Here is a 26,994-nt window from a genome sequence, read left to right on the forward strand (position 1 = left end):
TTAATCAGGGGATTAGTATGTTATTGAGAATGTGTTTGTATGTCTGAGCTTAAGAGAAAGTGTAAGTATCTGCATTGAGGAGATCAAGAGCTTATACAGGCATCAGCTTCTCAGAAGGAGTTTCCTTCTATAATTGTTGTTTTTCTTAAAGCAGAAATAAGCTCGGTTTTGGGGCTTAAATCCGCTGTCCTTTGTCTGTATTGTACGTGGAGATTAGAGCTGTTCCATGTCTGTCATGATCCCATTTGACGAAGTGGGCGAACTCCAATGCAGACATGCGAATACACAGTCAACATATGCACATACATGATGAACACAAATGAGGGGCTGTGTTCGCACATACACCTTGTTATGCCAATAATTTCCAGACTAAAATGGCAGTGCAGACAGTCAATTGTCTCATTAGTTTTCACCTAGAAGTGACACATCCAGTGTATTTCCTATTGTCTGCCTCTGTTGTGATGGTCTTTAGGGAAAGAAGGGAACATGAAACTTCACATGAAAGTACAGGCAACGGGGTGGGGAGATAGAACAGGGTAATTGGAGCCCTGAGTGGAGTAAGAGTCTTGCGAGCCCTTTGAGAATGGCTGGCATATGCCTGTGCTACTTCCAGCTGTCCTGACTGAGAGAAAACTAATTACATCATGTTTATATCCTGCTAATTAGTATCCTAATTAAAAACACATAAAGGCGTTAGAGGGGGTGGATGAAAGTAGGGACAGCTCTGGACATGTAACCTGTGTTCATGAAAAGACTACAACCTGGTCTTAGATGTGGTCGGTCTTCCTTTGGAATGCCTACAGAGCAAGGAAACAGCATTCATAATTATGCATCTTTCAGTTATGATTATTAGTATTGTTTTGTTGTGTATGCAGTAATATCAAAGCAGGGAGATCATGTGAGGAGTTGTGTTGATCTGTCATTATTTTCAGTTTTCACAGATATTCACCAAAAAATACTTTGATTTTTTGAAAGGGAAGCAGACATGTTTTAAAAGATTTTCACAGCTATTAAATCCCCAGAGACTCTAAAGTTAGTTTCTTGCTGCAAAAGGACACTGATACACTGTGACGTTTTCAGCTCAGAGTCCTATTGTATATTCACATGTTATCTCAGATGATATTCCAGACATCATTGGATAGGACAGAGGATGTATTGTAGGCTAATGGGGATTCTGTTATTATTATTAAATACTGTAGCACCAGTCAAATTTTGCAGAGACTTGGAGAGATTACGCTATTATTTAACTGTTATGTTTAGTTACTGTCTTACTGTATGCCTGCTGTGCTGCTGAGGTTGAACCCATTTGTTATAATGCATAAGAATCAATGGGTACACACCATAAGCTTAGTTCTGTGAACAACGGCACGGCCTTTGTATATGTACTTATACTAACGGCTCAGTTTTCATGCAGATGCAATATCAGTGGATGCACAATCACCAACACAAAGCACTTTTTGTGTTTGTACCTGTATTTTCGTTTGTCTCCAAACAAACGTCCTTGTACCAAAATTGATGTACAAGCACAGCTGTGGTGCAGCTGTAGAAAGGATGAACCTGCATCTGCAATACTGTTTCTAAAATTGCACCTGCATTTGCAGATATGTTCTTATGTACAGAGACATTTCAGTGGATTTAGTTGGCAAAGGTTTATGCACAGATCCCTCCACAGATCACATAAACCCTATTCAGTTTTTCTGTCTTTCTCATATTATCTGGTACATGATTAAGATGCATCTCAAAATTAATTTGATTGCTATCAAGGACGAATCTGTTCTGGTTTAGATTAGCAGGCGTTCTTAGCAATAATATCATCTACAAATCTAGGATGTATTAGGGCCTTCCATTTATATTGATTAAATCCTTGAGGCCATCAAGAATCACTCAAGCTTTCCATGTTATCTCTTCCACTACTGGGGACAATTCTTTAAACACTAGGCTAGTCCCTCTCAGGATTTCACGCCTTGAGAGTCTGGACACAGTGCGTGTCATGCCTTTCCCCTGTGGCAATGTGTGAGGGGACTGATCAGGATGGTGGCTGCCAAGTCATCTCTGATTGTCAAGGGAAAATTGTCTAGTCTGAAACCACCAGGATCCCCTCCAGATTCTCATTTGTTCTGCCAACAACTAGAAGCTCAGGGGGGTTGGGAGGGTGCAAACACAACCCAAGGGTAGATTGTTACAAGGGGACACAAGAACCACAAAGGACATTGGGTGTTTGTCCTTGAGGTAAACAAATCCTCTTTCTCTCTCCAAAATTCTACATCAGACTCAAATTTTCATGATGTATCTTGTCAGTTATTGGCTTGTCTCTGGACATCACATTAGCCCCGCATGGCATTTTGAATGCCCGGAATGTGCTGTGCTCTGAAGAAGAGAAGATCCCTTGTGGAAAAGCATCATGGGTTCTCTGTATTAATCAGAGAGATGTGAAGTATTAATCACCAACAGATACACTACATACTGCCATCCTGCATTGGTGAAAAGGAAGGACCCCTGACCGTAATGTTTGCCAAGTTATTCCTGGCCCCTTGCCAGCTTGTTGGAACTCTCACTTTGGCTAAAGCTGAGGGAGATACATAGGCCTTACTATGAGAGAGAAATTACTTTTGTGCTGTTACATGAAAGTAGAAGCTCTTTCAGAGGTCGCCACAGGCAGGTGGTGGAGGAAAATTGCTCCTTCAGACAAATTAAGAATGTTCTGCTCTATTGTGAAAGGCCACTAGTATTATCCAGTTGTCCTGCGAAAAAACAAACCAGTAGCAGAGAATTTTAGTTCCCTTTCTACCACAGGAATGTTCAACTTCTGCAAGACTGCAGAAATGAAGCACATTCAAGAGTGGTTAGTCTTGAATGCTGGCGGCAGAAGTGATGAAGCCTGGTGGACTCTGGGGACAAAAACATCTTTAGCCAACCACTCCTTTCATGCAAATTGATGGAAAAATCATTGTTTCCAACATATGGCTGAAAGCCATCGAGCAACTAATGGCTGTTTGCAATGCTTGTGTTTGAAGAGGTGTGAGCATTAGAGTGAATTACAATACTCAGTGAATTACAATACTCCTCATTTACCATGCACTTGAAGAAAATCATTTTGTAGGAGCATCATGAGTTTTCACAAATAACTGCTTGGTTGTCTGTGTCCATGCAACAAACATTTGAGTTGTGCTGAAATTAATACACAATACATTATAGCAGCAGCGAAGCTACATAAAAAAGAAACAAGACGATACATTTTGCTGTCTGAAAATTGTCATTCAGCAGGGTATGTAAGCAACATCTCTTGAATTGAGATGTAATAGATGTGACTGCAACTGCTTTCAAATTGCTGCCATGTCACTGCATTTGACCGCATACTGGATTTACTCAATGTCTACACAAGCAGAGTGTAAAAATCAACATTTTGCACTTGATGAAAAAAACAACATACTATTTTGTAGTGTGAATGTTGGATGTACCATGTCATGCGCAACATGTCAGAGATTGAGCCCAAATGCTATATATACTCTATATTTCTTATATCTATACATAAACAAGGCTGCTGCAATGCCAGTGTATGATCCATTACCAGTTGCAATTGTGTATAATATTGCTTATTGATTATAATGACAGAAATTAAGTGGGTAGATGATCTACTTATTCCATTTTTTCTCCCAGCTTTTATCCATCACCTGATAGGATGAGTTTCTGTTTAAGTGTATGTGTGCCTGCGAGGGTTGTATGCCTCTGCTTTTGTGTCTGTGTGTTTCTCGCACATTAATGTGCAAGTGTTCACAGCACAGCCTAAGCCTTTACTGTGAGTTGTTTCTGTTTGTGTGCTCCGTTGAAATTGTCTAAGGTATGACAATTTGTGCAGCTGTCTTCACTCATATCCACCTGAGAGGTAGATAAAGAGTTGAGTGATGACTTGTCAGCCAGTTTGATAACGTCAAAGTTCTGCTCAGGGCATACTCATCTGAGCCTTACTGTATGTTACAGAAATCTGCTTCACACTGACAACAATCTCAACTTGAGCAGAAAGAAGTTGAGTCGGGATCATTTCCAGCAGATTCTGAAAGCTTTAGAAATTGCTTAGCCTGGCAAAACTCACAGCATTTGTGTTATTAAGAAAAATTTAGATTTCCCTGTAGCCAATTCCCTCTTTTAAAGGTTAAGTCTTAAAGTAGAAGGTTTCAGAGCACAAATGCTCAGAGGCAAACTAGTATATGCGGGCTGAGTGTGCCTCTGCCTCTTTCAATGCGAAGCTCAATTCAAAGCTTGTGGCTCTCCAATGAGAGTAAAATGTCAAAAACACTTAATAATTTGTAATAACATCTCAACAAGCTGGAATTGACCTGTGGGAAAGCAATGACATTTAAAGGTCCCAAATTATTCACACACTATTTCTGATTTACAAATACTGAATGTATTTTATACTCTGCATACGGGTGTAAAACTACAAATTAATAATAGATAACAATAAATTGAAAATGTAAGCACCTGTTCAGGCACTTCAGTTTTGCATCACTGTATTGAAACATAGCATCATATATTGTTTAACTCTTTCTAAATAATGTATATTTACCTGTTGAAACTGCAAACACCCAGGCAGTCAGTTTAACTATTGTGTGAATGAAGAAAATGTGCTCACGTTAACATTTTACATTAAAGTTGGTTCCTTTGAATTCATCCAAAAATATCGGACTATAGACTAAATATATATATATATATATATATATATATATATATATATATATATATATATATATATGTTGTCATAATTTATAAATACAGTGTGTAAGAAATCCATTCGTGTCCTAAGGTATGGTGAACCTGAAAAGAAAATTCAGGAAAAATGTGTGACATTACTTGCTTGCACTTGCCATGTAATTAGCTTGTCTCACTGAAATAGTTATAATTTGGTCTCTAGCCATTGTTCAGTTGCAGATCAATGCTTGTCTAGAGGGTAATTTAAAAATCCATTGTTGCAAACAATACATAACATGAAGTGACAAAATGTTTAGGCAGCCAGGACCAATTAGACCTTTTTCGTTATTTCATTTTTTCAGCTTTAATTAACATTTTCAAAATGAGCACCTGTAAGACTTCTGTGTATTGAGCTTTCATTCAGTCCCTGTTAGACATCAGGGAAGTCACTCCACCTCAGCCTTCTAAGCTATCTAAGCACATGGGATTTCATCATCTGCTTAATTGCTTACCCTAATTTGCTTTGCTGGCTGTGTCACAGCCCCATTGTAGTGTTATCAAACCACTGGGCACTGTAATTAACTTTACATTGTAACCACCACCTCTGTAACTGGCAGAGACCAGCTGTTAAATGGTTTTAACTTTGTCCTTCTTTTTTTTTTTTTTCAATTTCCTTGCAGAATGAGTACACATGCCCACGCCCCCTACCTGGTGCCTGGCTGGGAGATGTGTCTACCATCCATTAACCCAGAAAGGAACTGCTTTGGATGGTGCAGCAAACCACCATCAAACAGGGATACAAGAGAGAAGGACATATGCAGAGAACCCATCAGGATCCTACACCCATAATTCACATTCAAGGATACATTTAAAATGGTCCTCCATGCTAACAAGGGCACTCACGGATGAAGATAAAGATGAGATAATACTGTCTTTTTCTTTTTCTTAAGATTTTATAATGTCTTCTAATTTTTGGCCTGTGCTCTTTGGTCATCAGCTTTGCTGTATTCCGTCTTGCTTCATCACTACACAAGTACTGACACAGATGGTTGCGGAAATGTTGTCCCACGGTGAATAGCAGAACCACAGAAGAAGACTCATGAGCACTAATGGATGGTTATAACCAGCATGGGAGATTACTGTATAGACTATAACAGCTTATTGTCTCCATGAGGGCACCGGGGCATTGTTTTAAACACAGGCAAAAGACTCTGCAAATTCAAGAGGCTTTAAAATTGTTAAGCTGAGCAATGAATCATTAATGAAAATGCACTGAACAAGGAGCTCTGACCGCTCTGCTAACAAAGCTGTGTATAATTTAAAGTGGGTTTGCATATTTTGATTCCATATGAAGCATCATGTCATCATCTTTCAAGACTTCTTTCAAAATCTTTTTAAAGAAAGACTAATCAAAGGCTAGGATGGTGTAAATGTGCCTCATTGGAGCAGAAAGATTACGAAAGCATTCACTGAGTTTCTGTGCACCTGTCAGTAAGGAAGGATCTGCTCCATCAGGTGGAAATCAAGTCAGCAGCTGGAAGATATTACAAATGTGTGAAAAGTTGCCAGATCCAAGCAAACTATCCCCTAGCCAATGACTTTCGGTGACGGTTTTTTTTTTGTTTGTTTGCTTTTTTAAAAAGTTTTTCTAAGTTGTTTCTAATTGCAATCAAACCTCACTATCTAGTTTGATTTGGAGGACAGAAAGGGCAATCAGAAGCAAAAGAGGAAAAAAGAAAAAGCTCCTATCAACGGTAAAATGTAATTTTCTGATATAATGTTGTTAATGTTGTACTTTATGAGTATGTGTTTCTGCCATTTTCAGCACCAAATACCAAAGAGCCAAATTGATCCTTTTTTTTTGGCTTTTGGCTCTCCCAACCATGGGTTGTAACAGATCCAGGATTTGCTCTCTTAAAAAAAAAAAAATTCCACGGAAAATCAAAAGAAGCCTCAACTTCTAACATGTCCAGCAGTGCTCCGTTACAGCTTTTTTCATGTGTGTTGTGTACGTCTTTGTGAACAAATGATCTTGCAATGACAGTCTTCATTAGGAGGATCTTGTCTGAAAGATAACTTTGAGCACTGTTTATTTTTATGACTTCTGTTTAATACATGCTTCACTTTCCTTAAAATAATCAGCCCACCTCTCTCCCCTTGGAGACTGCAGATGTTGCTGTTCACAGTTGTGCGTGTGCTTGTGTTTCATCCATTCTGAGTTCTCAATTATATTTGAGGCACATTGAGTTGTGAATTGTTTGTTTCAACCTTTAAACATAACTCTTTCTACACTGGAAAATGGTAATTTTCTATTGTAAATTTCTGCTTTCCCCCTTGAATTTGTTGATATTTAGTAAGCAGCTGTATTCTTTGTTCACTTTCAACAGTATGTTTTATAATGGAAATAATGACTTTATTGGTGAGCAATATGAATTGGTCAAATTAAAATATTCATTAATCATTTTTTGTGTTCAAGCTCTATGGGTGTATCAAGCATTTTCTGATTACGTGTGTGTGTGTGTGTGTGTGTGTGTGTGTGTGTGTGTGTGTGTGTGTGTGTGTGTGTGTGTGTGTGTGTGTGTGTGAGCTTGCTGTCCGCTGTAATTTAATAAGCTTGTACCCTGTTCCATGTTTTCATTCACACCCCTTGAAATCTGTCCTATTGCCCACAGATCTGTGGTGACGAGGCTGTCACATCAACATTAGCCTCATTAATTTAGAGTGCAGAACATTGATCTCTGTTCGACCGTTCTGTTCACGGTGACACTCACTGCGGGCCCCACCGGCCCTCTAATTATGCTTCTTGTGTAATGTGTTGTATATCTCAAGAGGGGGCCCTGTGTAGTGAATTTTTTCCACGTTCGCTGCACTTGGAACATGTCAAGCTGTCAACTCAGAGGTCCAGATGGCCAATCTGCCCGGCGCTTCCTGTGGTATTTTCACTCCACTTTACCTACACCCCTCCCCCTTTCTCCCTACTACATTTCTCCCTCGTTCATTTTCCTCTCCGTTGGGTATCCACATCTCACTCCCTTTCAGTGTCTCCACATTATTCATGACGTTTTGGGTTGGTTCTCTTCATCTCTATTACAGATTTTTTTTCCTCTTATCCCCTGTAGTGTCTGGCCATGCAGATAGTTTGAGATTTGCACATAGTCACCTATACTTGGGGTGAGCAAACATATTTGACAGGATTTATTGCAGGGCTGTTGAAAAAGACTGCATTAGTTTCAGCACAGTGTGCCTACTGCAAACTGACAGCTGAGTGTACATACAGTATGTGTCAAGGTTTTGAGGATTCCAGCTTTGAGATTTCTGCTGTCATCCTGATACAGTGCGGTTGAATGGAATTTTGTTTGTGGTGCTCAAACAATTAAAAAATGACATTTAATTCCAAAGAAAGACCTGACAGCAAAATCTGCGGATTATCCAGAGTAAATCAAAATACACTTTTCTGTAGAATTTGTCAAAGGGGATTTCTCAATACTCCGGGGAACACAGACAGAATTTCATTCACTTCAACTGGTGCTGAAACTTAAGAGATGGACATCTCCAAACATGGGCACATACAATGAAACTATTTGTGTGTCACATTGATAAACAAAACATTGATAAACACAATGATAAGTTGATTGATCAATTATATGCTTTATTGACAGCAGGTAGAAGAGACAGACAGGAAACATGGTGAAAGAGAAGGCAATGACATGCACCAAAGGTCCCTGACAGGAATCGAAGTAGGGACATTGTTATCATCTTCACCAACCACTGGGCTACCAGGCCAACCATTGACATAAAATAAACCACCAACAATTTTGATTACTGATTAATTGTATAAGACATTTATCAAGCAAAAAAGCCAGCTTCTGGAGTGTGAGGTTTGAAAATGTATTTTGAGTTTTGAATTGTTGGTTGGACAAAACAAGCTGTTTGAAGATGTCACCATAAGATCTGGGATAAGGGGCATTTATCACTACAATTTATAAAATGAACATTCAATTATGTAAAAAAAAAATCAGATTAATTGAGGATGAAAATAATTGGTAGTTGCAGCTGTAGTAGTGATACATATGAAAGATTTTTTTGTCATTTGACTGAGCTCACCCTTTAAATATCTTGTCTTTTTTCCTGTCATGCATATTGTACATCTCTACGGTTGGTATAATCCACTGTAGTTCTATGTTCCTCTCTTTCCTTTCTGTGTGTCTGTCTTATCCTCTGCTGTTCTCTATCATCTCCGTAACTCGGTCCCTGTCTCCGGCGCTGCATGTGCAGTGGCAGCACAGACAGGGCTGTATGCCTGAGAGCAGACACCATGCATTATTCATGTGGCTTGGGCTCCCTGTTGACCCGAGTCCAAACAGTTGGCAGTCTAAAACACTTCCACAGAAAGGCCTCAGGAAAAAGATGTTAAACTAAGCAAAATACACTGATGTAAGATTTATCAAGCTGCCACTATGACACTGTAAACAACGTAACTTTCAGACATGGCCTCTATCTACTATTTCAGACTGGGTGATAAAGGGCTAGTTTAAAGTATGTGACAATGTCTGAAGCAAAAACATGCACACACAGGCCTGGCAAGACAATTACCATAAAGAGACTTGTCAAAGTTAAAATTCAGACGGTATGATGAGAGATAATTTTATGGTGACTTGAGAGATGGTCAGATATAATGAAGCTCACAATAAATGCATCAGAATTTAGAAACCACATATTATGCATGAAACTGGTACTTATCACATTTAATCATTTTGTGAAAATATCGAGATGTCCTAAGGAAAAGCTCAGGCAGACAATCTTGGAGCAAGAGAAAATAGCAAACATGATTAGCAATCCTAGAAGCCTTGATGTATATATATTTCATCCCTTAGAAGATTTTTCTGATTGGCACAGGCCTCAGCGAAAACAGCAAAACAACCCTTTGATTCCAGTGTTCCCCCTCCTCCTCTTAGTCTTCGCTTCAAATAAATGTGCCACTAATAACTCTGCCTAATCTCACAAAGGCTGACTCACCAACGAATCATTCTTTTTATGTAAGGCATGTTAATTTGATTTGACACTCAAATCTTAAGTTTCATTCAGGAGCCGTTTTTTTTTTTTTTTTTTTCTTTTTTTTTTTTTTAACAGCAATGTACATGCCTCTCTAGGAATGACTCCTAATCACTGATTACCTCATATAATCTCCAGCTTGGACTGCAGCTCACCAGGTGGCTTTTACTTTAATTATGACTGTCGGAACAATTAGTCAGCAACTGCTCCAGAGAAATGGAGTAAGAAGCTGAAACACCAAACTCTGTCAGTGAACGAATGGTGACTCTTTATTTAAGCACCAGTTATTTCAAAACTGCTTTCGCAAACCCACACCAGGAGTGCCATTCAACAGATGATCTGTTTCAGCCATCTGCTCCTGACTGGGGGACTGCAGGGTTCTCATTGAGATCATATCCGATACCATCATCGCCAACTGCTGTTCTGATGCTTTCTCCTCCTCCTAACTCGTTTTTCTGATCTTGAACCTGGATGAGCATACAGTGCCATCATGGCAACTAAGGAAATATTTATCATCTGACAGTGCAGCCCATAAAGCATGTCCCAGTCCCCAGAATTCATCACAGTACACATCTGCAACCTCTTCCAGAGGTCAGCAACTGAGCTATAATAAGATAAAGCAGTGTACTCCTTCCACAATGTCATTTAAGAGCAATTCCAGTATGAACAAACCAGGACTCTGGGAAGAAATTAGGAAAAGGCAATCAAAAGGAACTTTATTTCATTAAGCCTACCTAATGCATAAAATATTTTTATTTTAAATTCAAAGTATGTAGAGAGTTGATATTTGGTGACTTTGAGCATGTCACTCCCCACAAGAATACACCAAACTCAGCACAGCAAGTGGCCACTACCCAATAAAAGCATCTCCAACCACTGCAGGGACTACACTATCTACACCATCAAAATCTGAACACAGCAATCCACCTGATGTGCAGCAGCAGATATGCATGTCAGCTATGCAGTAGATAATTATCAACTACGGATATTAAAATCAGAAATTCATTCCTTGGAGCAGACAGTCTCTTTTTATGAAACGCCATGCAGCCTTGACAAGCTGCAGATGACCATCGGTACACATATATGAGCTCAAGGTTGGCTGTGAGCGCAGCAGACTTGAGTAGCAGCATAAACCAACTGAGCAGGAGCTACGTAAATAGAATTATGATATGAAGAACAGCAAAGTAAGCCGTCAAATAAACACATCAGTTTGAGTTGAATATTTTCTTAATGTTTACCTGAGGTCTGTGGAGAAAATGTGAACGTGACTACCTCCCCATATTGATTTTCCCACAGAGCCAGTAATACAGGGAAGTAATTATGTGAGTGAGCTGTAAGCAAGTTGTTTTTACATTCTGAAAGCTATACAATATTTTCTACTAGACATCAGAGTCTGCATGGAACACTTTAACCAGAAAAGACAATTTAGCCCCATAACACTTAAACACGAGGATTTATAAAAAAAAATAAAATAAACAGCATGTAAACATTTCAAAGCACCTGCCAAACAACAACCAATAGAAAAATGAGATCATCCATGACAAGGTATGTACTCACAATCAATACCAATATGAAAGCAGCGAATGAGATGATAGCAACATGAGAGCAAAAATTAGTAGCAAGCACACAGCAGCCAGCAGTGATGTCTGGCATCTCAGCTGATGATTAAATCCCTATTTAGGAAAATTGGGGTGTTGACAACAAGGGCAGAAAATCTCAGCTTCCCGCCTGGAGTGGTGTTAGAGGCAACAGTTGACGTGACCAACAGCCCACTGCAGAGTCCCCTACCAGGATTTGTTGTTTTTTCTCCACAAAATAATGATTGACAGTCAGCAGGCTATGGCTTTATTATGAAATATGGTCTATAAGTTGTTGAGTTGATGAGTTAGTGAGGCATCACCCATAATAATCTTTACCTCAATTTATAATGATTTTGACCAACAGTGTACTTTTTGCATATTTCTGCATGGCTGTATTAAGTAAATGAAAATAGAAGTTAATTACAGAAGTTCAAGGTAGATCAAAGTATGAGCCAATGGAATTAATTGAAAATGACTGACAAATATTGTTGTAATAGTATATCTTAGGCCCTGAAGATGATTTAATTTATGATTGAAATGCATGAATCCCTTAACAAATGGTTTTACCGATTCATACTATCGCATCACCTTGTTCGTTACCTTGGCTTTCATGCTGAATATATTGAGCCTGTAGCAACTAAAGTCAACAAATTGACACTGAGTCTCCATCATCTTTTTCTCATTAGCGGATGCCTGGAATGTGTGCTGCTGATTGACCCTGGACATGTGTTGTTGAGGTTAGTATGCACATTGGAAGTACATTTTGTAAGACTGGACTATGACTCTGAATAGACCTGTCTGACCATGTATGTATGAGTGCTGTATGTGTCCTGTGACATTCGTGTTGCTCTTCAGAATAATGGCTGTCTTGAGCATTTCTCCATTACAAAGTGATTCAAATGTTGACTTAATTAACTTCTGAATTTCTTTAAAATGAGACTAGAATTATTAAAATATGCAGGAAAAACATATGGAAAGTTTTCATAAAAAAAACACTGCATATTGTTTATTCCACATAGTTGAAAACAAAACAATAGGTCTGGTGACTAAGTCCAAAGGAAGTCAAGTTTATCAATAAATCAAAGTTGAAAACACCCATGGGCAATGAAAATGCTGTAAAATAATAAACGAAATACATTTGATACACCAGAATAGCAAAACAACTCATCATACATGCAAAACACAAACACTAATACATTCACAGCCGTACAGACTTGCATAAGAATTCTTGAGAACAAAATGAATTTTGCAGATTTGATTCAGTGAGGGTTCTTCCACAGTCCAGGGCTTGCAACCTCTAAAGCTTGAGCTCTCTGTGGAATCGCTGAGAGCTTTCTATGAACTGACCTAAAAGGTCTGTGCCATCCAGCCCATTTAAAGCCTTGAAAACAAGCAGAAGAAACCCTACAGTCAACTCGGAATTGAACTGGGAGCCAGTGAAGGGAGTGAAGTGTCAGGGTGAGGTCATGTCTTCTCCTGGAGCAGCAAAAGCTGAGAATCAGTGTTCTGCAGCAGCTGTTAACGGGACGCAAACAGGAAACTAATGATGTTGTGAGAAGAGTTACCTCCAGGTGCAAAGAGATGCAGCAGTGTATGCTTGTATCCAGATGTTTCAGAAAAATAATTTCGCTTTTAAGATCGTCCTATAGAGTCCTAGATAGAGTCCTACTATCACTACTTTGTTGATTTTTTTGCATGACGTCTGAAACATTCTCAGCACCTCTACAGTGACCTTCCCTGCATGATATTTTGTGCCATCTACTGTGTAATGTTAACCAGGGAATTTTATACAATTGATTATTTGCTAAAATGTGAAAGGTTTAAGGAGACAGATAGCTGGGTATTGTCCACATAGCAATGATAAGTTGCCAAGCACATTAAAATCAATGGGTTTTGTCTCCTAAGGGAGGCATATTAAGGATAAATTAGACCCAGGATTGAATCCTGTGAAGAAACAACTAGCCCATAAAATGTAATAGGCTACTACGCTACAGACAATACGGGGAGGGGGGGGGGGGGGGGATCCAGAATCCTATATTACCAACATGACTTTGCAAATGGAAATGAGGGATTATCTGTGTTTCCGCAGCAGTATCATACTTTTAATTATATTAATTTAAAAAATACATGTGCCTTTCACTCTCGTCATCTCCACCATCTCACGGGTCAGGTTGTGCAGTAAATGAGGCCCAGAAAACCACCTAAGAAAGATTAATGCTTCACACTCTCTCTCTCTCTCTCTCTCTCTCTCTCTCTCTCTCTCGCATATTCTCTTTTTTTTTTTTTTATTCTGCTTTAAAAAAAAATCTAACCTTGATTGAAATGACCTAGTAATTACTAAACCAATTTTAAATGTTCCCTTGGAAAAACATCTGGAAAGAAGATAAGTCCACTACTCTTCAGTAATTGCCTTTTCAAAGCAGTCAAATTCATAGCAGATGATTAAAAATAAAGATATAAATAACTGAGTGGTTTGTTTATGGCTTGGAGTATTTCTGTTTTGTTACTGTTTTTAATCATTTTTTGTATTTTATGTTCAAAAAAAGTTTATATATTTCATCAGTATTCTTGCAGTTCATAGTGGCATTAATTAATGTGGAAATGAATAAATAAATATTTATCAATCCATCCGTTCTCTGAATACTCCTGTTCAGGGTTGCAGACGACTGGAGCCGATCCTAGCACACACTGGCTGGGAGAGGCAAAGTTAGGAGGTCACTAGTCTATAACAAGCCATAAATAAATATGATATAAAAATGAAGCATACTGCATACATGAGTGAAAAGACGAGAGTGTGTTTGCATCACATCCTGTTCACACATTCACAGAGCAGCTGAGGATCATCTCCCCAAGTAGCTTCAAGCACCCCCTATATCATTTACATGCAGTATACTGTATGTATATGTACAGATGGCTGACAAATGAAAGGGTATAACCTACAATACAGTACATAACACGTCTTAGAAAGGTGTTTGGCTGCAAAGAGCCTCTAAAACAGCTTCAGTGCTTCTTGGTGTAGAAGTCTCTGGCTCTACTGGAGGGATGAACAGCACTCTTCTAAAAGATATTATCTCATTTGGTATTTCGAGTTGGGTAGTAGAGAGCACTGTTGAATACGTCACTCAGAAATCTCCCTAGGTGTTCAGCAGGGTTGAGATCCAATGACAGCAAAGGCCATACCATCTCATTTTCCTACTCATAAAACCATTCAGTACTTGTGAGTGACATTTGAACCCTCTTCTAAAAGTCACTTTTCATCTTTCGTCATCTTCTTCGAGCTCAATTGGATCTGCTCAGTATGTCAAAGAGCCTGCTAGGATGTTGATTGCTTAATTTTGTCATCCAGTACACCTGCATTTAAGTATCTACATCTTCATTATGTTTCTCTACTCATTTATTCAGGTCCTTTAATACTGGAAAAAAAATCCAAACTAGTTATTAAAGATGTCCAAAACTATCCTACAGCTTCACAGAATGTAGAGCTAAAAAAATCTGTGAGGATGTCAACAAGTTCAATCACATTATAGATATATTATTGTGTTATAATTTACAATTCCAAATTTGTGATATTAGCTAATTGTGCTGCAGGTGTTCTTTTTTGGGCATTTGGATAACATTTGATAAGGTCTCAAAGAGAAGAAAGGAAGCACATACCAAAAAAACAAAAACAAACAAACAAAAAAAAACATAATAATATGCTTGTGTCATCTTGTCAGTGGTAGTATTGTCTTATCATTTTAACCAGCCCTATTCAATATTCAATGGTGCTGTTAAGGAAAAACCCTGTTTTCTGTCCCTCAGCTTGTTTTCATGCGGTTCGACTTGTGATCACTATTCCTCTTTGCCAATTCACTTTGTGTTTGGAATGTGTCCTGGTGATTTTCCTCCTGCCACATTACAAACAGTAATTTTAGGAAATGCAACACACCAGAAATTCAAGCAGCAACTATTTGCTTTTGTTGAATCCTTTATGTTGTGTCATGCTGCCTTCAAATATCACTCATGGAAGTAATTACCAGACCTCTATTATAGTGGACACACACTGCTAATTAATATTTAACTTAATATGATTCACTTGTGTAGCTGCCTTTGTCTTTATTTACAAGACAAAACATCTACATAAAGTGCACTGAGACCATCAGATCCATAAAAACAATAGGGTAATTATTTTTGTGGCTTGCCATCCTCAATATCAACTCAGAGAGCCTAACTGTGCCCTCACAAAATAATTTACTAGATAGGAAAGAGTACTTAATCATAATGTAAGAATTAGATGTAATAAACATTTTAGATGCATAAATAATCAATAAATGATAAAATGATCAAATCTCCTGGGGAAGTGGAATGCCAGAGTGTGAGGCTTTTTCCACACTGGTAATAAGTGGATGTTGCACCTCAACTGAGTTTGCTAGCAATTTTTTCGTGACCACACCAGCAATAAGGTGAGATGCTGCAGCACTTGAGGGAACAGTGGGACTCATGGGGTAGTGCAGAAAGTGAAGAAAATTTGCACTTTTTAGCCATAACTGTAGTCCCAGCGAGGCTAACACTCTAGCAACTAGTGGTGGACACGTGCAGCTCATTAACTCTCCTACTCCTCCACTCCCACCCATTGCTTTTGCTGGGACTTCGCTTCTGGGATTAATCTCAAGAGCATCTTTTCCAAGTCAATTTATCCAAAACATTGTCAGTTTATGGTACTTACTGGTTGGAATTCACTATACAGACAGATGCTGATGCACATTGTTCTCCCAGCAGTTATTGTTGCATTGTCTGGGGTCAGACGATCCCTCACTGCATTCAAGCACGCTCTGAATCTGACTTTCAGTTTCCTTGACTGACACATGTGAAAAACCTGTTTTCTATTTTCACTGAACATCATACAGCTATGTTTCACTCGCATGTGTATTAATGACTGAAAACACACAGACACTCACTGCCTTCAGCTATTTTAATGATGAGTAACGCATATTTTTAACCCCTGACATTGCTGTGCTTCTGTCATGTTGTAGATTCATTTATATACAGCTCACATCCGCATCTGTCAACGTTGTCTTTGTCCTTGGTGCTGAATCGTGGATGTAATAAGATAGTGGTGTGTTGTGAATGCATAGGCGATGTGTGTTTTCCTTTCTGTGGTGTGTTAGTGCTTGATGTGTATTCATTAACGTTAGTTCTGCTTTGGTCTGAATGCCTTTGAACACCTGGTGGCCTGGTTATATCCTTTTGTTCCATGCAGTTGTTTTATGCATGTCCCTCATGTGGAAACCTGAGTGAGACAATGCCTGTCAGATCTGTTTTGTTGCCAAGACTTTATATAGTATATGTATATGCATTGTGTAAACAGATGTTCTGTCATTGTCTTGATTCAGCCTGGACTGGCTTAAATGAAACCGGGGGAACAGGCAGTTGATCCAGTGCAGGCTAGTGATAACAAAGATAAATGGCAAGCCATGGTACCAGACTTCTGTTCAATAATCACTAGGAGTTGGAGAGAAATGGGGCCCGACAAAAATCCTTTCAATCGGCTGTGCAATCAAGTGATAGCGATTAAATCACTTTTTCTGGGATGTTTTCATTGTAAGACTGGTTCATGCAGTTATATCTACAAGACTGAACACAGTCTACAGTCCTGACTACCTGGCCTCATTGTTCCCCTGTGAATTGTATTGTATTGAACTTAATAGACCAGAATTGTCCAATTGGCTTTTGTAATTATGATTCACAAGGGGTGGAAAGATAATGCAGAAACATTGCATCGAAAAGTATATTAACTTTCAAGTCAACAGAAAATGAATCTGCAACTATTTTGATGATCGATTAATAGTTTTAGTCATTTTTCAAGCAAAAATGCCAAATATACTCTGGTTTCAGCTTCTCAAATTTGAGAATTTGCTACTTTTCTTTGTCATAAAGAAATCTGAATGTCTTAGATAGATAGTTGGTGATCAAATGGCGATAGTTTTTGAAGGTTGAATGCCAAACTGTACTCTGACAATACCATGTATTTGTTGGTCTGAAAAAAATGGATGTGATGCATGCCATCAGCCCTCTGAGTTCCACACTATTACTTTTTCCTTGCTAAATAGAGAACAAACTGTTGATCATTGGATGCATGCAGCATGCAGCAGAATCATGCAGTACAGAAATATTTCCAAAGAAAACTGGCCTTTAAAGGGAAACTTAGGTATTTTTCAATTTCTACCCTGTTTTCCCATCAAGTGACTAATGAGGACAACGATTTTTGAAATTGTTCCAGTATTGAGTGAGAGTGTTGCAGCCAGCAGGCGCTAAACAGCCTGCAATATAACCAGATGGGGCAATAGCACCCCGTAAATGTATGTCCACTAAAAGTGCTTGTTTTTGCCACTGACAGGCTCAGATTGTTATTATAAGTGTCTGACAACATTATGGAAAGGACCGTACAAAGAAATAAAACGTTGTTCTTTACCTTTCTGCAGGGGTTTTTAGGCTGCAAGGGTTTTGGCCGCACCAGCCTGCGGCAAGAAAGTTGATCCAGAGTCAGCTTTTGGAGAAATGTAACCCAATGTCACCCTGCGGTGGCCAATCACAGACAGCGATCAGACTGATCAGAACTGTAAACCCCTGCCATGAGGGAGTACAAAGCAACCCAATCACCACAATAAAACATCTCGCTAAAAACACCCAGTTTTGTTGGATGAAATGGGAAGCAGGCAGTGGTTTCAAGGTGGTCTCGAACAGTGCTCTCTGCTGCTTTGATGCTTTTCCAACTTTCTTCCATCTCTTCCATTTCTTCCAGCTCCTCCTAAGAAGAATGTCAGCTCATACAGATGACATCTGAACTATGTCACTTTAGAAATGTTGATATGATACCTATTGTTGAAATGTTGGTATGCTAGGTATTAAACATATTGAAACGTAAAGATTCAATGTATCTGTGGTTTGCAGAAACGTACAATGCCAACGGTTTATTCTGGCCACCAGGCTATACAAAGACATTACTAGGAAGAGGACATTGCTCTTTGATAATGTTAAAAGTAAAGGTAGACTTTGATGTCGGCTTCCCAAGTCATTTTAAAAAAGACAAGAGAAAAAAAGAAAGAGAGGGAGCTGAGAGCACAAGCAGGAGAGAGAGAGCAGCTGTGGTCGAGTGAGCTAGAAAGTGAATGAAGAGAGGGCACAGTGGTAGCGAGAAAGCCGGTGAATCAGATCATTAAAATGTTATTTTCTTATTGTTTCACAACGGTTACATTCTAGAGCACAAATAAACACGCCCACACCCCCCACACACCTCTGTGCAACCCTGCAGCAGTGCGCCACAACGCCTGATTTGGTCTAAATAAGGCCTTAGTGTTATCTGAAAGATTTTCCAAGTCATGGCTGAATATTTAGCTGATTTTCACAACAACTCAACTCTCGTGAGATTTTTCCTTGAGCCAGACTTGCTTAGACACAATAGCAAACAGACCAGATCAAGCGAGAGGTAAAGAAAAACATTTTATTTCTTTAATGTGGTCCTTTCCACAATGTTGTCGGACACTTGTAATAACAATCTGAGCCTGTCAATAGCAAAAACAGCACTTTTAGTGGCCGTACATTGATGGGGTGCTGTTCCCCTGTCAGATTACGTTGCAGCCCATTTTGTGGCTGCCGGCTGCAGCACTCTCACTCATTACAGGACCAATTTCAAAAATTGTTGACCCCATTAGTCGCTTAGACACAAAAAGTTGGGAAGGTAGGGTCCTGGTTGAAAAATACCAAAGTTTCCCTTTAACTTAAAAGTAACTTAATCACAGCTGCAAAGGCAGCTGCACAAATGACTTGTTATGTTTCCAAAACAGCATAAAAAATCATGAAGAATGTTAACACTGCTTTGACAAAGCAAAGGCATAAGCAGAGGCCATAAGTAAATGCCTGCCAACAATAACTGAAAGGCACTTGATGGCATATTTGCATAACAATACCCCAAATTGCATAAAATGCAGTCTAAACACGTAGTTGAATCAACCCCTTACTGACATGATTTAAAATAAGTGTAAAATAAGCTTCACAAAGACAGTATTTATTCCAGGGCTGCTGAACTGTCATCACAACTACCTGTATGTTGGGATGTAACATATCTAGTCATGCATAACATATAGTATGATAGTGAGCACATATGCTTAAGGACATATGCTCTAGTTTTAGTTCTAAGACAGTTGTTCATGGTCACAGATTGTGATTACACTGCACTGCAACATATACATTTTAAAGTTGGTGCTATCGCCTGAAGGCAAACACTAAGGCAAGTACTATAACATGTGTTTACAGACGCTACAGTAATAACAGCAGAAGTTACTTAGAGCTTTTACTGGAAATCTTTTATTGGATATGTAAAAAAATAGGCAAAACAGCACATAAAACACACAGTGCACAGTACTAAGTAGAGCATGATAGTGAAAAATATGCTGATTTACCTTTTCTATGTTCAATTTATGTGCCATATGTTATCTGGGTAGAAGGGATTCATAGTTCTGGTTAAAATGAGAATCACATTTTTTTCCACTCAAAATTGAGATCACAATTTTTATCCCACAACTCTTAGGGACACAGTTTTTTTTAAGAAAAAATGTTCATTGCAATCCATATTGTCTTCATGCAGACAGTACAAGCAATAAGATCATTAGCTACCAGTAATGGCTCCTATGCAACTGCACAAAATGCTAAATTTATTAATAACAATTAATAATAGTCAGTCAAGTCTGTTGTCCCTTAAAACAGTTTTGAAAAATGTTCCCTGTGTTTGTTTACAACATGATATAAATTGTAACTATTACTCACCTGTTGCCAGATGTAACCTGTGCCCCAAAACACGAGCAAGAGGAAGCCTAGTCCAGTAATGAAGGGAGACTGCTTTCACAATGTTTGATCTGCTGTTACTAAACCAAAGCTTTTTCTTGTACTGCATTCTATTCTGCTGTCTCTTCACACACATTAGATTTATTTACATTAATGTCTTACATTGATGCCTCCTCTTCCTGTGCACAGTTCATCATGCAGAGAAACCCACATTTGTCATTTGTTCTTACAGCTTGGGGAGACGTAAGGAATGTTGTTGATACAATGGATCTCCCTGCTAAACACAACAGAATCATTGTCACATAAAAATTGGGTCATATAAGGACCTGAATTGAGGTTGTGATTGTATTTTGATTAATCGTGCAGCCGTGCTGGGGAGCATCAAATTACCAAGCACAACTGTCTTCCTTCCTGATTCATTATAACACAAATTTCATCCATATTATGGTATAAATTTATACTATATAGAAGGCTATTAGCTGCTCTACATTGATGTGTTTCTTGTGCACAGTGAAATTAACAAAATTCTGAAGCTTGACAAAATTCTGATTGTAAGCATTCAGATTTAATCACATGGCTTTGAAAAACTGAGCAATTTGTGAAGATAGACTTTATGTCGTTTTGGTGTTATAATTTATTCACACAGTAGTTCAGTAGACTTCTAATAAACGCATGACAATGACAAAACAGCAACTGACGAGGCAAGCTGCCAGTCCCCCAGATGGTACATTACAGTATTCATGCCTTAAGCTGGAGATGACGTGCTGTAAGAAGGAACCTCTGAGCAGCACTGTGGAGTTCCTGAAAGTACACCCATCCACTTTACCCTTCCTCTATAAGTATATATTTTGTATATCACGCGAAATGTGTTCAGAAACTCTGATTCACAGGAAAACTATTCTTATAACTGTCGAACAAAATGACCCAATCAGCTACAAATGGTGCAAAAACCAAAAAAAAAACCCAACACATGTATAGAGATGTCAGGCTGCTGGCCTTGATTCAGCCTGGACCAGCTTAAATGAAACCAGAGGGAACAGGCAGTTGATTCAGTGCAAGCTAGTGATAACAAAGACAAATAGCAAGCCGTGGCCTCAGTGGAGTCATAGACCAGCATCCAGTGATCAGTGGGTGTTTGAGATACTCTCTAGGAGAGACATGAGGACTGACAAAAATGCTTTCAATCAACCGTGCAATCAAGTGATAGCGATTAAATCACTTTCTCTGGGACGTAGTCATTGTGTGACTGGTTCATCCATCTTATGCTCATTCAAATGTCTATTGGTGGTTTTGTGGGCACACAAGCACGTGTGTTGCATTGCTCCAAGCCTCTCAAGCAGGTTTTATGGCTCTCTGGGAAACAATGTGAGGCATACAGTATGAAAGATCAATCTTCTCACTGCAAACTGGTTTAAATACAATATGATCGCTCTGAGACCTGAAGCTTACAAGCACAACTTAAATTCATGGTCACAATTTTGCAATTCTAAGATGTTAAAATGCAAATGAGATAAGATGCTGCTTATTCTGCAAATGTCTCCAGTTGATTTCTGTTGGCATTGCTACAGAAAATAAAATACATTTTTTTATTATTTGTCATGGGAAATTTGTAAAATCCTTAAAATTGAAAAAAAAAGCAGAATCAATAAATTTTTGTCTTGTAGAGGTTTTATTCTCATTCTGCAAACAAGATGGGAGAAAGCCTTACCTTTTCGATTAAAATTTAATGATTGAAATATGTTTTATTAATAAATAACGAGAAAATTAGTAATTAAATGTTGTTAATCAACATTTCATGATGCAGTACATGTTACACTGTAATTAAAAAAGAAATACCATGGCAATGAACATGGCTTAATTCACTTTGCTTTGTATTTAATTTGCACATTCAAAATGTATAAATGTAATGTATAGTCATTTTGATATAGGATATTAACTAATGCCATGATGGACCTATACTATAATATGATGTAAGATATAATGCAAATTAATTTTGTTGAGTTTAACTTTGTTATGAATTATGCATTGTGCCCTGAACCAAAGAAAAAAAAAAGAATCTGATATCAGTAGGCAGTGCCAACTTTCCACAGGAGCCTCAGCAAAAACTCTACCTTCATTCTGTCAAAAAAATCAAAACCAACTGGGTGAAATGTTTATGTTTTACAGGTTTTTGTTACCATAGGAATATATAATTCTTAGTTGTTGAAAATACATCCATCAAGTAAGTTTTGACTTTGTGCAGTGCATTTAGACGCTGAGCCAGCAAGAGAGCAGCACTAATTGTCAGAGCTATGACCATAGCCTTGCTTGTAGACAGGTACATGAGTTTGGATGATGAGTTTTGCCGCCCAGAACCTTTGACAGTTTGAATGTGCCTCACTGCTTCCTGCTCCTCCTGGGTCAGGGTCATGGGGCAGAGTTCAGCCAGCACTTCCACAGCTGCTCGGTGACCAGCTTGCACTGCACCACTCATATACCCACACCATTGGGTGGCTGTCTCTGTGCCTGCCCAATGGATCCTTTAAATCAAGAAAAAAAAGAGTCATACACTAATTTTTATGTTGCTGCTTTAAAGGCATTTATTTTATTATCTATATGAGTAATTACATCCCTATTAACACATTTATTTAGTGTATTCATCCATAAACACTAATTTTCTTGATCAGATTTGAGATTACACATGTGATGCTATTGACTGATACACTTGGCTGAGATGCTCCATGTCTCCATGCACTGAAATTGCAAGTACATGCTGAGCTAATTTGGTTGAGCCTTTCCAACCCTATAGAGATTGCACACTATAAAAGCACAGTAACAATGCTACTCCTCCTCCACTTTTCTTCTGCTTCATGTAATGACAACAAAGTCAAGGATAACTTATAAACCTTTGAAATGCCCACGGTGCCCAGATTTGTTGTCAACATCGGTACAGTACACATCATATACCATATGGAATTGAACATACCGCTGTAACAGTAAAACGTCAGCCAGAGTATGCAGACTGCAGGGCTTTGTCATTGTTAAGATGGTAGCATTGTGTGTTTGATTACATAGCAGACTTCTCAAAGCTTTCTAAAAAAGGAACGCAGTACAACTAGCAGTCTAGTCAAATGAAAAAAATGGAAAAACAAGGAGTCAATGCCCGGGAGGTGGAATGGAGGTAGAATCTGGCTGCTGCTGCCAACTTCCTGCCCCCCAAGACGTTGAAGACAATGGCTGCAGAGCTTCAGATTATGAATTATTGTCCTTTTTTACTAGCGCCATTGTAAAAGTTATGACTGCCCACACTCCAATAGAGACACCTTAGCAGCAGGTTAGCTACCCTTCTTAAAGCCCCCAATCCATTGGCAATAGAAAGAGAGGAGTGTTAAAGAGCCTTTTGTAGTATATCCAATTGCTTGTCTAGCTGGAGGGAGCGAAGCAAATATGAGCCCATTGGAGAAATGCAAGATAATAAGCAGCCCATCCCTTGGCTTGGAGAATCCACCCCACAGCACTTTGTGCAGGGTGGTGGAGAAAGGACAAAACTCAGTGCTGGTTCAGCAAAAAGTCAAGGCCACTGTTCTGGGATACAGATGGAGGGGCTGGTCTCCAGGCTTCTGTGGCCCCATTGATTAGTGAGGTGGGGTTTAGCCAAAGCCCAACATGAGCAATACACCCCTTCCATTTTAGGCTTATATGGGCTGATTTACCTGTTGGGGACAGAGTAGCAGAGGAGAGAACAAAGGTCGCACACTATACTGCTTCACAGCTGGCCACCCTGCAGCCACACAAGGATATTATTGATTTAATGTGATGGCATGCTCTAATAGAAAGAATGGACACTCTGATATGGTTATGTTATGCTTTCCAGTTTTCCTGTGAGGTGGGTTGAAGCAGTCACTCATAGATAAAAGAAAGGCCCTCTTCCAGGATGTGCTCTAGCAATTTCTTTAAGTCCGATATTTAGTGACTGTTGTGCAATTAGTTTTTGGTACCCATGAAATCCAAAGAGATGAATGATCCTGAATCTATGCTCACTGCATGCCTGTGATTCTTCCTGCTTTGAGGCCGGAACATACTAATCCGGGCTGCATGTAAACGAACATACATGGGAAATGTTTGTATGTGTTCACATGGCTTTTTCTGTTATACTTTTACAGATATAGAATATAACATTTACATGTTTTTGCTATGAACCCATGTCCCGAAAGGAGCTGGCTAAAACAATCAGCTTGCTTGACACTTGGGTAAGCCCAAGGCATTGGTTAGATTTGGGAGGTCTGCATGTTGGCTCTCTTGTGAGCCAGTAATTATGCAGGATGTGTTACTTGTATGTTCGGAGAACCATAATCCCATCTTTCCGGGAGGTAGCCACTAGTACTAAGCCCCCTAGGTGCCTGGTTAACATTAATTAATTCTATGATTTTCACTTGCACATATTTGCTCTGCTAAGACACAGGACGTTCCAATTCTCCATTCAAAGAATAGTGTGCAAATATGACAGATTACTGTTAATATATTCACTGACCCATCATACTTGCTTGAAGGCTCATCAGGAACTATAACAGCATCCAACCCAGTCCACCAATGGGGAGATGTGAGAAAGGTTCTCCCTTAACACCTTTAATCTGGCCAGTATCCATGATGATTAATTTATGCTAGTTTAACAGCAGAGGCCTCAGAAGCAAATAGGCTTACTTTGGGCTCCACATACACACTTCTCTGATGTTTTAAAGCAGGATTTAACAATGAATTTCACATATAAGGATGTTAATATTCAGCAAGGGTGCTTTAACAACAATTGGGTGACTACAAAAGCAGAGTAATCAGAGGTAAACAGAGCATCAGTGGCTGCCAACACTACAATGAGAAATGTTCAGAAGCCATTTGATTGTTCAGTCCAGCCTACTTAAAGAAGCCATTTGATGATTCATCAGCAGAATATCCAAGACCTTGAGACCTCAGACTTAAAGGTCTTTTGGCAACGTGCCAACAAGCTTGGTGTTGGTAATGCACACCACCTACCTATGCATTGAGGGGTCTTGGGACCTGACTGGCCTCCTTAAACAAAAATCAGTTTGCTAGTGTGTTTGTTGAAGTTGCCTGATACCATCCCAAATCTGTGTATGATGAATCTGAAGTGCACAATACAGGTAACAGAGACTGTTAGACACTTGCATCATAGAATACTGGACCATTTACTACAACAAATGGTTCTACACTTTTGCTTGAGGATGCTTAGTAATGACTTTAGTCATTCAGCTACTAGTGCAATAAACTCAAGGGCCATACAGAGGGGAGCCCAACAGATCACTGAGATATAGAATATACATAATGAAAAAGGAAAGCAATGCATTCACCAAGGATGGTAATAAAAAATAAAACAGGCAGGAGTGGTGGAGGGAATAATCAATCAACACAACCTTTATAGTGGCATGCATAGCACATGGAAATGGACAGTGTAATTAGCAGCAGCAATATGATGAAGAGTGAGAACTTGTCAGATAAAAAAGACTGCCTTGTGGTTTTGATTAAACATGATTGGTGTCTTGTTTAAATAGGTGTTTATCAGATGAGTAACTGAAACTGATCGATTGACAGCACCCATGCCTTTAGTGCTCTGTCAAAATTAATGCAACACTTTGTTTTTATGAATTGCTGAGGAAGGTAAAGCATGTGAATGTGGTGTTCTACCACTTAAAGTCTGTAACATGGATAGTCCAGAAATGCACAAGTATGGGATTAACCAATCCAGTCTCACATCAAAATGTATAATAGCTTCGTTGGTCCACAGTGCAAAACGTATTAGTTTCACAATAACGTCTCTGAAATTGTGAAATACCTATGTTTTTTTTGGCTTATTCTTTCCTATTGACCTGTCTCCATGTCACGTGACTGTCAAGTTTCTGTCTATGGAAACAAACAAAATGGCCATTCCTTTTATTCTCAGTGGAAAATGAATATGTTAAGATAGTTTCAGCATTAAAATGCGTTTTGATAATATTTCAGTTATTGTTAGTTATTACGAAGATATTTTCAGGCTTTCTATCGTTACTATGGTGGTTGCTATGGATACTGCTATCACTGAAACCACGTAGTTGCATGTTGTTTGAATCATTGTCTTTGAGCTGTGTAGTTATCTGAGCTGTTATGTTATTTGTGTTGTGTTTATGTGACAATCAGATGTTGCTCTTTCAAAAATAAATAGACTTTAGAGTGCCCCAGAATCCAGAATTTGAAGCTTTGTAATTGAGTGACCGGAGGACCCACCGCCTGGAAATATTTTCCTCACTGTCACTGTGTTAAGGTTTTCTTTTAATGATATCTTTAATATTTCTCAACACAAAAACACAAAAGTGTCCTTGATAACTCAACAATACGATAAGTTAATGTTAAGGCCATCAGTTTTAATTATTTCCCCTTCGATTCTGAGAAATAAAGTTTTTTTGTCAGTTTTTGATAGTGGTAGGCAACGGAAGAGCATTGTGTTGTGGGCGGACTTGGCACATTCGGCTACTGTTTCAGGTTGCCTGCCATCAGTGGGCTTCATTTCATTTCAAATTGCTGCCGGTCTGCCGCAACCTGAATCCCATTGCACATGTCAGGGGGTCTAGTCTCCTTTCTTTGCACTAACGTTAGAATCCCAACCACTTTGCTTTGTAGCAAGCAATGGTAGATCCTGCTCTGGGAGGATGCCTGGGAGGTGAGTATCACCTGTGCAGACAGTCTAGCCCGCATCAGCCTGTACCTCTCAGGAGCCAAGCCTGGAGAGGTTGGCCCAATGTGGGCAGCAAGCGAGATGGCCCCCCAGACTCTGGGGATGGACCAGGGCTGGGCCGTCATCTCTGTGTACCACTGCGCCAAAAGGCGGTCT

At 39.0% G+C, this 26,994-nt stretch overlaps 2 protein-coding genes across 2 annotated transcripts in view; one reads left to right on the forward strand and one right to left on the reverse strand.

The window, feature by feature from the left end:
- The window catches only part of lrrtm4l1 (leucine rich repeat transmembrane neuronal 4 like 1), a 49,314-nt gene extending 42,210 nt beyond the window's left edge, over positions 1–7,104 (forward strand). Inside the window, exon 3 of the mRNA XM_042395353.1 lies at positions 5,367–7,104. Coding sequence (XP_042251287.1) covers positions 5,367–5,432 — 66 coding nt within the window. The 3' untranslated portion in view covers positions 5,433–7,104. The remainder of the gene's footprint in view (positions 1–5,366) is intronic.
- Positions 7,105–10,082: 2,978 nt separating this feature from the next.
- The window catches only part of si:ch211-127i16.2 (probable flavin-containing monoamine oxidase A), a 61,374-nt gene continuing 44,462 nt past the window's right edge, over positions 10,083–26,994 (reverse strand). The window contains exons 12-13 of the mRNA XM_042396045.1: positions 22,351–22,657; positions 10,083–10,205 (exon numbers count right to left, since the gene is read on the reverse strand). Coding sequence (XP_042251979.1) covers positions 10,083–10,205; positions 22,351–22,657 — 430 coding nt within the window. The remainder of the gene's footprint in view (positions 10,206–22,350; positions 22,658–26,994) is intronic.

This window comes from Thunnus maccoyii, chromosome 19, assembly GCF_910596095.1.
Source record: "Thunnus maccoyii chromosome 19, fThuMac1.1, whole genome shotgun sequence".
NCBI classification, from domain to species: domain Eukaryota; kingdom Metazoa; phylum Chordata; class Actinopteri; order Scombriformes; family Scombridae; genus Thunnus; species Thunnus maccoyii.